The sequence below is a fragment of the Salvelinus alpinus genome, chromosome 9, assembly GCF_045679555.1.
Source record: "Salvelinus alpinus chromosome 9, SLU_Salpinus.1, whole genome shotgun sequence".
Classification (NCBI taxonomy): Eukaryota; Metazoa; Chordata; class Actinopteri; order Salmoniformes; family Salmonidae; genus Salvelinus; species Salvelinus alpinus.
The window spans coordinates 43248864-43261335 of NC_092094.1; the positions used below are offsets into that span (position 1 = coordinate 43248864).

A 12472-nucleotide genomic window follows, 5' to 3' on the forward strand; every position below is an offset into this window, starting at 1 on the left:
TGTCAAAGCAACAAAATAACTTTGGCTTTACAATGATAATGAAAACTTCGAAAAATGTTGAGCTTAATTAAGTGGATTAAATTCCTCCTTGAAGTCACAGAGGATGCACAGAGGGATTTTTTGCACTTTAGCAAGTTTTTATGAATTGATTGAGTTCCCCATGTGGTGTATATTAAAGGGCACTTCATGTTATATATTAATGTAACGCTTTTAAAATTAAATAGTGGTGCACAATTTCTACTTAAAATATCAGAAGGCACTCTTTTTGTGGAATGACACTTATGTTGACCACGCAAGCAGAAGGTGACAATTACTTTGATCACATTTCAACAGACAGCCAGAAGAGTTTTCTATTTTCAGAGTTGCGAAGACAAGTTCTGATCTTCACGTGGCATACCCTAAAGATTTTCACTATTGTGAGGTTTTTAAGTCATTTTTGTGTGGACATTTAACATTTTTATGGGGTCTTTCACACAAACCAAAAACTTTCCAAACATACTGAAAAACATTTGATAGAAAATTAAGATCATACCCATTCAAAAGACCACATTATACCATAAATACTGTTTTGGTGGCCACAAACTAGTCATATTGGGAAAAAAATACAGCGTGAATGTATCCTTACATGTATTCATCATTATGTATCTGAATCATAAAGTGAGTGTGAAATAATGAGAGTTCTTACCCTGTTTAATAAGCAGAGAGTTATTGATGATTGGTATCATGATGACAGGAGAGACAGTGCTTGGGTCTCAGGTCTCATTCAGTCAGTCAGTCAGAACACCTCCACCAGCTGTGTCCTTTTCATCAGTCTGGGGCTGTGACTCCCACTGTGTGTGTGTTTGATTGATTGCCTGCTCCAGTTTGTCAAGGTGTGTTTGTATTTTAGCTGTCTGGCACCAACGTGCCTGCTTGTTAACCGACCGGATTGGAGTGTTTTTTTCTTTTCTTCTCTCGCATCTTTTCAAATCCTGTTTTGGTGCCAGGACCTTTGTTTAATGTGAAATTATAATTTATTATTCCACTGGTTTGCTAGATTTAAACAGTGGAAACCACCGTGGTCATGCGCATATCACACTTAATGATTTCCACATCACATTTAGATGGTGGTCAGTATGAATCCTGTATAATTGAAGGAGCTGTTTTTTTCTCCAATTCAGCATCAGTTCTGTCAGTTCTGTGGTACTATCACTATATCACCACTAGATGGAGACAACCACACATATTTGAATTTTGATAGGTGACCAACAACTGGAGAAATGGAAGTGTGTGCATGCCTGTGTGCATGTTTGTGTGTCCAGCCTAGCTGAACGGTGTAGAAGTGGCTCATGAATCACTCGTTATCGGGCCTCTCTAAGGTGGGGAGGTGTGGTGACTCAAGTTGGGCTGCTGAATAATCTTGAATCACCCCTAGTTAAATCCTACACTGATTGGCTCCGAGAAGGGAGCTCACCACCGTGCTAGCTGGCTGCGCTGGCAACTTTAAGAGTCAGATCTGCCGGTACACACGCTGCAGAGCTGGGGCTCATTGACACTACAGGCAATTAAGTTCATCCGTGCAAACCAATTCAATTATGGAGCTGTGATGAACCTCGAAATACCACAAACCACACTAGCTAGGCACCTGCACATCGATGCATCTACCAATTCACAACTGTTTGAATGGGGTTAAACACAATTTGGTTACAGGGAATGTAGCCAATTTAATCTCTTTGTTCTGTATGTAAATGGTATTCCACCTCTTCTTTGTACTATGTTATACAGTACATGGTGCTTTATGTAGTGGAGACCTCAATTTGTCTGCTGTATCAAAGGCTGTATAAGAATGCATTGCAGTATGAAAACCCAGGGCAACGCCTGAAGAGACAGAAGTGTCATTCATTATGGTCGTAAAACAGCATTCGGGGACTCCACCTCTCTGAGGCAGTTGCAGCGGCTTTGGTTTTATGGGGAGAAGGAGGTGAGCGAGCTGAGATTGAACAGCATGTAATGCGTTCAGAGAGAGGGAGCATGGCCTTGTGGTAATGGGGAAATAAATGGAGCAGTGGTGTCCTGTCTCGAACTTCTGAGTATTGACACAACAAAACACTACCCCCAGGGGCTGTATCTCTAAAAGAGCCTGACTGACTGGGGGAGACCAAAACAAAGAGTTGTGCCTGGGAGCATGGTGCTGCTGTGCTGGTATCGGCACTGGCTGAGGTTTCTGAGGGGGAACTAGAAGGAGAGAAAGCCTGCTGCTTGTGTTAGCAACAGTACGGCCTCCCTGTGGGGAAAGAGGACTTGGGGTCAGGGCCAATGACACGGGACAGACTGGCATTGTACTGTATGAGCACCGAGCAGCAGGAGGGAGATAGAAAATGCTGTTATACACACTAGCTACAGTTTGATTATACATATCCAATGGATTATAATTTTCTGTTTTGCAGTGACATTGGTTTAAGCCACTACTTGCAAAATGTGTATGATTAGTGTTGTCATATGGATTAAGTTGTTTGGTTGGCATTTATTCCTATTATTGCCACAAATAACATTTCATCTGATGTAGATGGCTGTCAAAATGATACAAACTATGCACTTAGTTGATCATTTTTGTGGGCAACGCAGTCCATCCTTGCATTAGCTAAACCGATCGATTCATTCAAATCCAAAAGAACAGTGGTGTAATGGAATTTCATAAACTGTATAGAGGATCTCTGGCACCAGAGGCCTGCTGTGATTATGTATTCAGGGCAGAAGGTGGACTATCTGAATCAATCTCATGCTCTAGCAGAGAGATCTTTCCTAGTAATTTGATTCCCAACCAGAAGAATGGAAAAACACCACAGGTCATAAATGTCTGCATAATCAATCTAATCATGCTGAACTGTCCTCGTGGAACACAAGCCAGGCAGCATCAGAGGCTTGGAACACAACAGGGTCTCAGTCAGATTGCTGAAAAGAGTTTGTGGAAAACATGATGTGGTCTGTGATGTACCAAAGAGCACCGACCAGTGATATCCTCTGACTTTATGTACTGAACAGGTACCATTTTAGAACACTCAGTTCATTTGGCAAGGCTTAGTTCGTCAGCAAAATAAATTGCAGTGAAAATCTGTTTGAAAGGAGGACATAGCGCTTCAGAATGGTCTTTAATCAACTATTGAATTTGAAACGGGGGAATTACTATCAGAATCCAAATGAATCAATCAAAGATTAAAAATGTCAATCCCTCAGCCATAGTCATAACAGGCAGTATCTGCACTGCTCTGTTCAGAATCACTAGAAGCAGCAGATAAGGAGATCCAATTGTATTATCCATGGAACTCTGGCCCAGGCAATGCATTCCGTCATTAGATAAAACCATTGGCAGAAACTTTAACAGAACGCTCAAGTCATTTCAATCTGAACTCACTAGATGGAAAAATATCCCAGTTACTTTTAACCTGAAGAATATCTATTGTCGAAATGGATATTGCCACGGCTGAATTTCTGTAAGTCAATTCTTCCAATGGCTCCCCCTTCTGGCTATTGAGATAAAATTCATAGTGTGATTTTAAAATGTACAGTTGAAGTCGGAAGTTTACATACACTTAGGTTGGAGTCATTACTCATTTTTCAACCACTCCACAAATTTCTTGTTAACAAACTATAGTTTTGGCAAGACAGTTAGGACATCTACTTTGTGCATGACACAAGTAATTTTTCCAACAATTGTTTACAGACAGATTATTTCACTTATAATTCACTGTATCACAATTCCAGTGGGGCAGAAGTTTACATACACTAAGTTGACTGTGCCTTTATACAGCTTGGAAAATTCCAGAAAATGATGTCATGGCTTTAGAAGCTTCTGATAGGCTAATTGACATCATTTGAGTCAATTGGAGGTGTACCTGTGAATGTATTTCAGGGCCTACCTTCAAACTCCGTGCCTCTTTGCTTGACATCATGGGAAAATCAAAAGAAATCAGCCAAGACCTCAGAAAAAAAATTGTAGACCTCCACAAGACTGGTTCATCCTTGGGAGCAATTTCCAAACGCCTGAAAACGCCTGGGTCTCGACCCCGCCCTGTGCAACTGGGTCCTGGACTTCCTGACGGGCCGCCCCCAGGTGGTGAGGGTAGGTAACAACATCTCCACCCCGCTGATCCTCAACACTGGGGCCCCACAAGGGTGCGTTCTGAGCCCTCTCCTGTACTCCCTGTTCACCCACGACTGCGTGGCCATGCACGCCTCCAACTCAATCATCAAGTTTGCGGATGACACTACAGTGGTAGGCTTGATCACCAACAACGACGAGACGGCCTACAGGGAGGAGGTGAGGGCCCTCGGAGTGTGGTGTCAGGAAAATAACCTCATACTCAACGTCAACAAAACAAAGGAGATGATTGTGGACTTCAGGAAACAGCAGAGGGAGCACCCCCCTATCCACATCGACGGGTCAGTAGTGGAGAAGGTGGAAAGTTTTAAGTTCCTCGGTGTACACATCACGGACAAACTGAACTGGTCCACCCACACAGACAGCGTTGTGAAGAAGGCGCAGCAGCGCCTCTTCAACCTCAGGAGGCTGAAGAAATTCGGCTTGTCACCAAAAGCACTCACAAACTTCTACAGATGCACAATCGAGAGCATCCTGTCGGGCTGTATCACCGCCTGGTACGGCAACTGCTCCGCCCACAACCGTAAGGCTCTCCAGAGGGTAGTGAGGTCTGCAGAACGCATCACCAGGGGCAAACTACCTGCCCTCCAGGACACCTACACCACCCGATGTCACAGGAAGGCCATAAAGATCATCAAGGACAACAACCACCCAAGCCACTGCCTGTTCACCCCGCTATCATCCAGAAGGCGAGGTCAGTACAGGTGCATCAAAGCAGGGACCGAGAGACTGAAAAACAGCTTCTATCTCAAGGCCATCAGACTGTTAAACAGCCACCACTAACATTTAGCGGCCGCTGCCAACATACTGACTCAACTCCAGCCACTTTAAAAATGGGAATTGATGGAAATTATGTAAAAATGTACCACTAGCCACTTTAAGCAATGCCACTTAATACAATGTTTACATACCCTACATTACCCATCTCATATGTATATATACTGTACTCTATATCATCTACTGCATCTTGCCATCTTTATGCAATACATGTACCACTAGCCACTTTAAACTATGCCACTTTATGTTTACATACCCTACAGTACTCATCTCATATGTATATACCGTACTCTATACCATCTACTGCATCTGCCATGCCGTTCTGTACCACCACTCATCCATATATCTTTATGTACATATTCTTTATCCCTTTACACTTGTGTGTGTGTGTAAGGTAGTAGTGTGGAATTGTTAGGTTAGATTACTGTTGGTTATTACTGCATTGTCGGAACTAGAAGCACAAGCATTTCGCTACACTCGCATTAACATCTGCTAACCATGTGTATGTGACTAATAAAATTTGATTTGATTTGATTTGATTTGATTTGTACCACGTTCATCTGTACAAACAATAGTATGCAAGTATAAACACCATGGGACCACGCAGCCGTCATACCGCTCAGGAAGGAGATGCGTTCTGTCTTCGAGAGATGAACGTACTTTGGTGCGAAAAGTGCAAATCAATCCTAGAACAACAGCAAAGGACCTTGTGAAGATGCTGGAGGAAACGGGTACAAAAGTATCTATATCCACAGTAAAACTAGTCCTATATCGACATAACCTGAAAGGCCGCTCAGCAAGGAAGAAGCCACTGCTCCAAAACCGCCATAAAAAAGCCAGACTATGGTTTGTAACTGCACATGGGGACAAAGATCGTACTTTTTGGAGAAATGTCCTCTGGTTTGATGAAACAAAAATAGAACTGTTTGGCCATAATGACCATTGTTATGTTTGGAGGAAAAAGAGGGAGGCTTGCAAGCCAATAAACACCATTCCAACCGTGAAGCACGGGGGTGGCAGCATCATGTTGTGGGGGTGCTTTGCTGCAGGAGGGACGGGTGCACTTCACAAAATAGATGACATTATGAGGAAGGAACATTATGTAGATATATTGAAGCAACATCTCAAGACATCAGTCAGGAAATTAAAGCTTTGTCGCAAATGGGTCTTCCAAATGGACAATGACCCCAAGCATACTTCCAAAGTTGTGGCAAAATGACTTAAGGACAGCAAAGTCAAGGTATTGGAGTGGCCATCACAAAGCCCTGACCTCAATCCCATAGAAAATTTGTGGGCAGAACTGAAAAAGCTTGTGCGAGCAAGGAGGCCTACAAACCTGACTCATTTACACCAGCTCTGTCAGGAGGAATGGGCCAAAATTCACCCAACCTATTGTGGGAAGCTTGTGGAAGACTACCCGAAATGTTTGACCCAAGTTAAACAATTTAAAGGCAATGCTACCAAATACTAATTGAGTGTATGTAAACTTCTGACCCACTGGGAATGTGATGAAAGAAATAAAAGCTGAAATAAATCATTCTCTCTACTATTATTCTGACATTTCACATTCTTAAAATAAAGTGGTGATCCTAACTGACCTAAGACAGGGAATTTTTACTCCGATTAAATGTCAGGAATTGTGAAAAACTGAGTTTAAATGTATTTGGCTAAGGTGTATATAAACTTCCGACTTCAACTGTATATGGCAAGGTAAACGATCCCAGATAAAAATAATAAGTATACAAAGAGGGAAAGACGAAAGAGGACTATCTGTACAAAACTTTAAATTGTATTTCCAGGTTTTAGTGTTTCACCCCATCCTAATTGGTTTAGACATGACTCTTCTGGCTGAGTATTGAGCAAAATATTGTGTGTGCTATTGCCCTGGAAGAGTGGTCTTCACTGATATATCCTGTAAACTATGTAAACTACTCTTTGATCCTATTATTGCTCACAATCTCTATTTGGCGCAAAGTTGAAAAACAATGTAACTGGGAATCAAAATGGCATGCATATGCCACAATATTTCACAATAATGCCTTGAGGCCTTTTGCATCCCTCCAATGGTCCAAATGCGGAATCCGTACCCTTATCGATAACATGGACAGTAATGGTTTTAGAACATTCCAAGATTTGAAAGATACATACACATTACCAGGCAACAAATTTGTTATATTTACAATTTAGGTCAGCTATGCTGGCCTATGGAGTCCCTTGGGAAACCCAAATACAGAAACATCCAATGATGGGAGGTATAAATAAATTATCTGGGCTCCCGAAAGCACTGATCTCTATATAAACAACTTTGGAAAGCTCACATTCTGAGCTAACCATTAAAAAAGTATGGCCCACAGATGTAACTGAAAAATATGACCTTGGTATCCTGGGTCACAGACTGTATTTAACACCAGAAAAAAAGTTTTAAGATGAAATTGGCCCCAACTGGCCCCCCTAAATCAGGTAGGCACAGGGAGTTCAGGGAGTTCAGGTAGGCACAGGGAGTACCTTGCAGTTAAATGCTTCTGGGGAAAAGTTACAAAATTCATTTGGAAGTGCAAGAATTTAAATATTCAATGCTTTCCATCTATTATGTTACTAAATGTTGACAGTCCCTTGAATCTCAGAAAAGATGACTGCTGACAGGCAGCACTCCTGCGAAAAATATGTTGTCTCTAAGATGGCAACCATCTCACTCTCTACCATTTAACCAGTGGATACAGTTATTATCGACAGTGAGAATGAAGGGTGCTCGTCAAGGAACATTTGAGGCCTGTACAAATATACTTGACTCTGTAAAGAACAATCTCAGCTAAAGCTCTACACATACAAACCAGTTATATATTTATTTAGACATTTGTTACATTCTTCGCTTTCAGGCCCACGAGGAAGGGGTGGTGGTGGGGGGGGGGGTTGGCTATCTTTATATGGATTTATTATATTTTTGGGTGAACCTGTAACTATGAAAAAAAGGTAGAAGAATGACAACTAAATAAAAAGTTGCTCACAAAAAAGAATGATCTTTAATCATCATCACAATACCTAGAGGGTGAGTTTCTAACAGATGGTTTCTAACAGAAGGTTATTGATGTGTATGAACATAGCCCATACTTTCATCATATGTCCTGGTTCAGAGTTGCATATAAAACGGTATCCTATTCCCAATTCCCTATTCCCTATATAGTGCACTTCTTTTGACCAGGGGCCCTGGCAAAAAGTACCCTGGTCAAAAGTAGTGCACTATATAGGGAACAGGGTGCCATTTGGGACACAACCACTGACTGACTGAGGGAATAGACTGCCCTGTGAATGGAGCCTGCCACTGAACAGGTGTCTTTTCCTCATGCCCTCATATAGGTCGTTATCTGCGTCTGAAAATGTTCCGTGAGGATCACGGCTCCTGGATGACCATGTTCTTCAGCACCATCCTCTTCCTCTTCATCTTCTCACACATCTACAACCTGATCCTCCTGATGGCAGGAAGCATGGGGTAAGCCACTCAATGTCTCATCCTTCTCTCACTGCTTTCATTTGTTAGACCCTCTCTCTCTCTTCGAGTTAACCGTGTGATAGATCCAAACGTCTCACCTGAGCGGAGACTCAGTCTCAGTCCGATCAATCACGTGGAGACTTTGAGTCGGGGTTGGAGGAGATGGAGTGAAGGGAGGGCACCTGAAAGCTCACCTTCAGCACCACCATAACACTTCAATGATGATCAGGTCGGCCATCTTGGTTTATTGATTACATCAGTCAAGATGGCTTCCCCTTTACCTTCTACTCCACTGGTTTACCTACACTTAGTGGGTAACCAGCTGCAGAGCTATGTCAGTCACACACATCAAGCCAGTGACAGGAATCCATTTGAGCATTTTGATGTGGCAGTCCGTCTGTGATAGAAAATGTATCCTTTTATCCAGCCAGCCAGCTGCGAGGTCGAGGGCTTATGATTTACCATGTGTTTGTTTTGGTTGTATAACATTCACATGGCACAAGCTGTTGCTAACACAAGCTGTTGCTAACACAAGCTGTTGCTAACACAAGCTGTTGCTAACACAAGCTGTTGCTAACACAAGCTGTTGCTAAAACAAGGTATTGCTAAAACAAGGTATTGCTAAAACAAGCTAACACAAGCTATTGCTAAAACAAGCTATTGCTAAAACAAGCTAACATAAGCTATTGCTAACACAAGCTGTGATTTGAAGTAGCCTGGGCCATAATAAGATCGGTCATATAACACATTTCAATAAGCAACAAAAACACTCCGCCATCCATAAGGTTGGACAAGCCGGTTAATATTGCCAGCGGTAAGGTGTTGTTGTTCTATACAGGGGAGGGGGATATGCTTGTATAATCAGGCTATCAGTCACACTGGCCAGAGCTGTGACAGTGACATCCATCATGTCTGCTCTTTCTGGTTGATTGATAAAGGGAAACACAAAGACTCATGGCTGAGCAGAGCAGCAAGTCCGATGATACGATAAAAAAAAGTTACATTTACAGTCTCTCTGAGTGTGTCTGTCACAAAGATGATTTCTCTTTACCACTCTCCTATTTCATGCTTTCACATGTCCGATATAGTGCCTGTACTGCCTTGAGCAGTGGCAGAAGTGTGTGTCTGTGCATGTCTATGAGAGGGCTGGGCGATATTCCGTTTTTAAAAAAATAGTATGCTGGTATTGGTTTGTTTTATGTTTCTGAATAATACAAGTTCTCAATATGTTTTATGAGTAGTGCATGGGCCTTGAATGGCAACAAATGAATGAATTCTATGTGATTTTAATGGGCTTTCTCCATTCTGATGGTTTTAAAACTAACAGTGAACTAGTGAAATTTGTTGAACTTTTAATTTAATTTAGCACTGTATCAAAATATTGTTATAGACTGTATTGTAAAAATCCAGTATACACTGAGTGTACAAAACATTAAGAACATAATATTGAGTTGCATGACCCTGGTCAGTCTGTGTCATGGAGAGCAGGTGTTCATAATCATTTGTACACTCAGTGTATATCACCTAGCCTTAGTCTATTGGATGTGTGTTCTAATAGCTGCTGTCTTGAGACCTTTACCGTATTTTGGTGACCATCTTTCTGTTGGAGTCTGAGAGCATGTCATCCTACTACACCATGGGAATAATCACTTAGTCCTCACTGTGAGTGAGCACTAAGCACTAAAAGAACAGGGATACGGTGCAGACATAACGAGTTAGGCACTTTCAATTGGTCATGTCAACTAGACATAACAATGAATAGTCCTTCAGACATTTCAAAGTGCCTCTGAAATGAGAGTTCCAATGGCATTACCTAGCCATTTCAGGCTGTAAGCGTCTAATTAGAAAGATAGATGGTGCTGTTGTAAAGCAAGTGAACGCATCCAGCCATCAGCCCGCCAAGAGGCAGTAGGAGCCATCAGCCCGCCAAGAGGCAGTAGGAGCCATCAGCCCGCCAAGAGGCAGTAGGAGCCATCAGCCCGCCAAGAGGCAGTAGGAGCCATCAGCCCGCCAAGAGGCAGTAGGAGCCATCAGCCCGCCAAGAGGCAGTAGAAACCAGCAGCCCGCTAAGAGGAGCCAGCCCTCTACTCCTCTACTTTTTCTCCTGACTGTTCTGTTCCCTGCTCCTCCTGTGTGTCTTCTGAAGGCCAGGGCTCTGCCAGAGACAATTAGTGTTTACATCTCTGTTGAAGACGGACCTGTAAGAGCAGTGTTTTCACACTCTGCCAGGCAGGACCGGGATGCACCTCAGATGAGATGAGCTTGAGGCTCTGAATGGAGCCAATGCAGCAATTATCCGAGAGGGGAGGGAAGGAGAAAAGGAGGAGGAAGGATGGTGCAGTAAAACTTAAGTCTTTTGATCCGTGTCCAAATCTTTTCTGCATCCATCTTTCCCGTTCCTTCACTCAATATGAGGTTGTTGTAATTTTACTGAGGCAAAGCATAAAAGAGAAGTACTATAACATCCCTCTGTGGTGTTTAGGATAGGAAGCCTCTGGGTGGGAATGAATGCTATTTTCCCTTTTCTTTTTTGTTCAGAGAGGACAAGGCACAGTTATTGCCAAGACTCTGTAAAGGCTATCTGCTGGCATTGGTCTACCTCAGAATAATTATGTCTTTGAGAAAACACACCATGATGCCTTGCGCTCTGCAGCCAACCGCGATGGAGCGCTGCGGGAGACGTTGCTCTGCTGGTCTGCCCCCCACATACCACATATTGTTCCCATCTCACACCCATCTGAAGAAGTCCGTGTGTGTGGCTGTGGGGGAGGTGTGTCTGTCTCCTGCTATCTCTCTGACCTGTCACTGTGTGCTGTCCCTGACCCCAAGCTCATTGAGATACTTTCATTTCTTGGACCTTTCAGACTGCACTGAGCTTGATCCAACGGCAGGAATATATTCACTAGAAATGACCTATTATTACTTATTCAAATCGAGTCATAAAAAAGATGCTAAATGATGAGAGCGACATGTCTTTACCTCAATGTTAAATGTGTCCATCAGGATTTAGAGCTGTCCAGACTAGGGATTAACATGGGTAACCAGGACCAGGATTTAGAGCTGTTCAGACTAGCGATTAACATGGGTAACCAGGACCAGGATTTAGAGCTGTTCAGACTAGGGATTAACATGGGTAACCAGGACCAGGATTTAGAGCTGTTCAGACTAGGGATTAATATGGGTAACCAGGATCAGGATTTAGAGCTGTCCAGACTAGGGATTAACATGGGTAACCAGGATTTAGAGCTGTCCAGACTAGGGATTACCATGGGTAACCAGGATCAGGATTTAGAGCTGTCCAGACTAGGGATTAACATGGGTAACCAGTATCAGGATTTAGAGCTGTCTAGACTAGGGATTAACATGGGTAACCAGGATCCCGGAACTGTCGCAGGAACACTTCACATTTCCCGAAAAAAATGTAATAACAAGAGCCGGGAAATTACAACATCGTGTACCAATGTCGGCACTAATGCAGACCCTATACAACATGTGCACCATCAGATTAGCAGAAAATTCAATAGCACATTATCCAAACAGGTTGTCGAATGGAAGCTTCGCGTATTTAGTTCACACAAAGTCGCCATAAATTCAAGCGCACGCATAATTGACACTGCCGGACTGCACACATGACCCGATTGCAGTTAATAAATACCCTACAGGACACCCTACAGTAGGCCTATAGTTTATAAAAGAATGTGTGCCTCTTTGAGCTGTCATTGTGACTCTTCAGACAGTCACAAATTTGATAGGCCTATGCACAATTCACAGACATTAAAATCTGCTGACAATTCAGAGAGGCATGAGGGGAAATTATATCTTCTCCTGTTTTAGAGCCTAGGCTATTTTCCTATCAATACCCAATCCTATTGAAACACACAATCCTGACTCCTGTCTCGCATGAGAATTCCTAACTAGGTTGTAATCTTTAATATTTGCATCATGTTTTTGGGAGAGAGAGAGAGAGACAAAAACGGAAGGGATCTTTTCCAGCTCTGTAGAAGCCTGGGTCTGTACTTTGTCAATGGTAGGTTACGGGGGGACTCTTTGGGGAGTTTCACCTACTGCTC

At 42.7% G+C, this 12472-nt stretch overlaps 1 protein-coding gene across 2 annotated transcripts in view; it reads left to right on the plus strand.

Moving 5' to 3' along the window:
• LOC139530156 (transmembrane protein 117-like) overlaps window positions 1-12472 on the plus strand; it is a 107278-nt gene that overhangs the window by 21651 nt on the left and 73155 nt on the right. For both annotated transcript variants that reach the window (XM_071326297.1, XM_071326298.1), the window contains exon 3: window positions 8270-8402. In XM_071326297.1, coding sequence (XP_071182398.1) covers window positions 8270-8402 — 133 coding nt within the window. The remainder of the gene's footprint in view (window positions 1-8269; window positions 8403-12472) is intronic.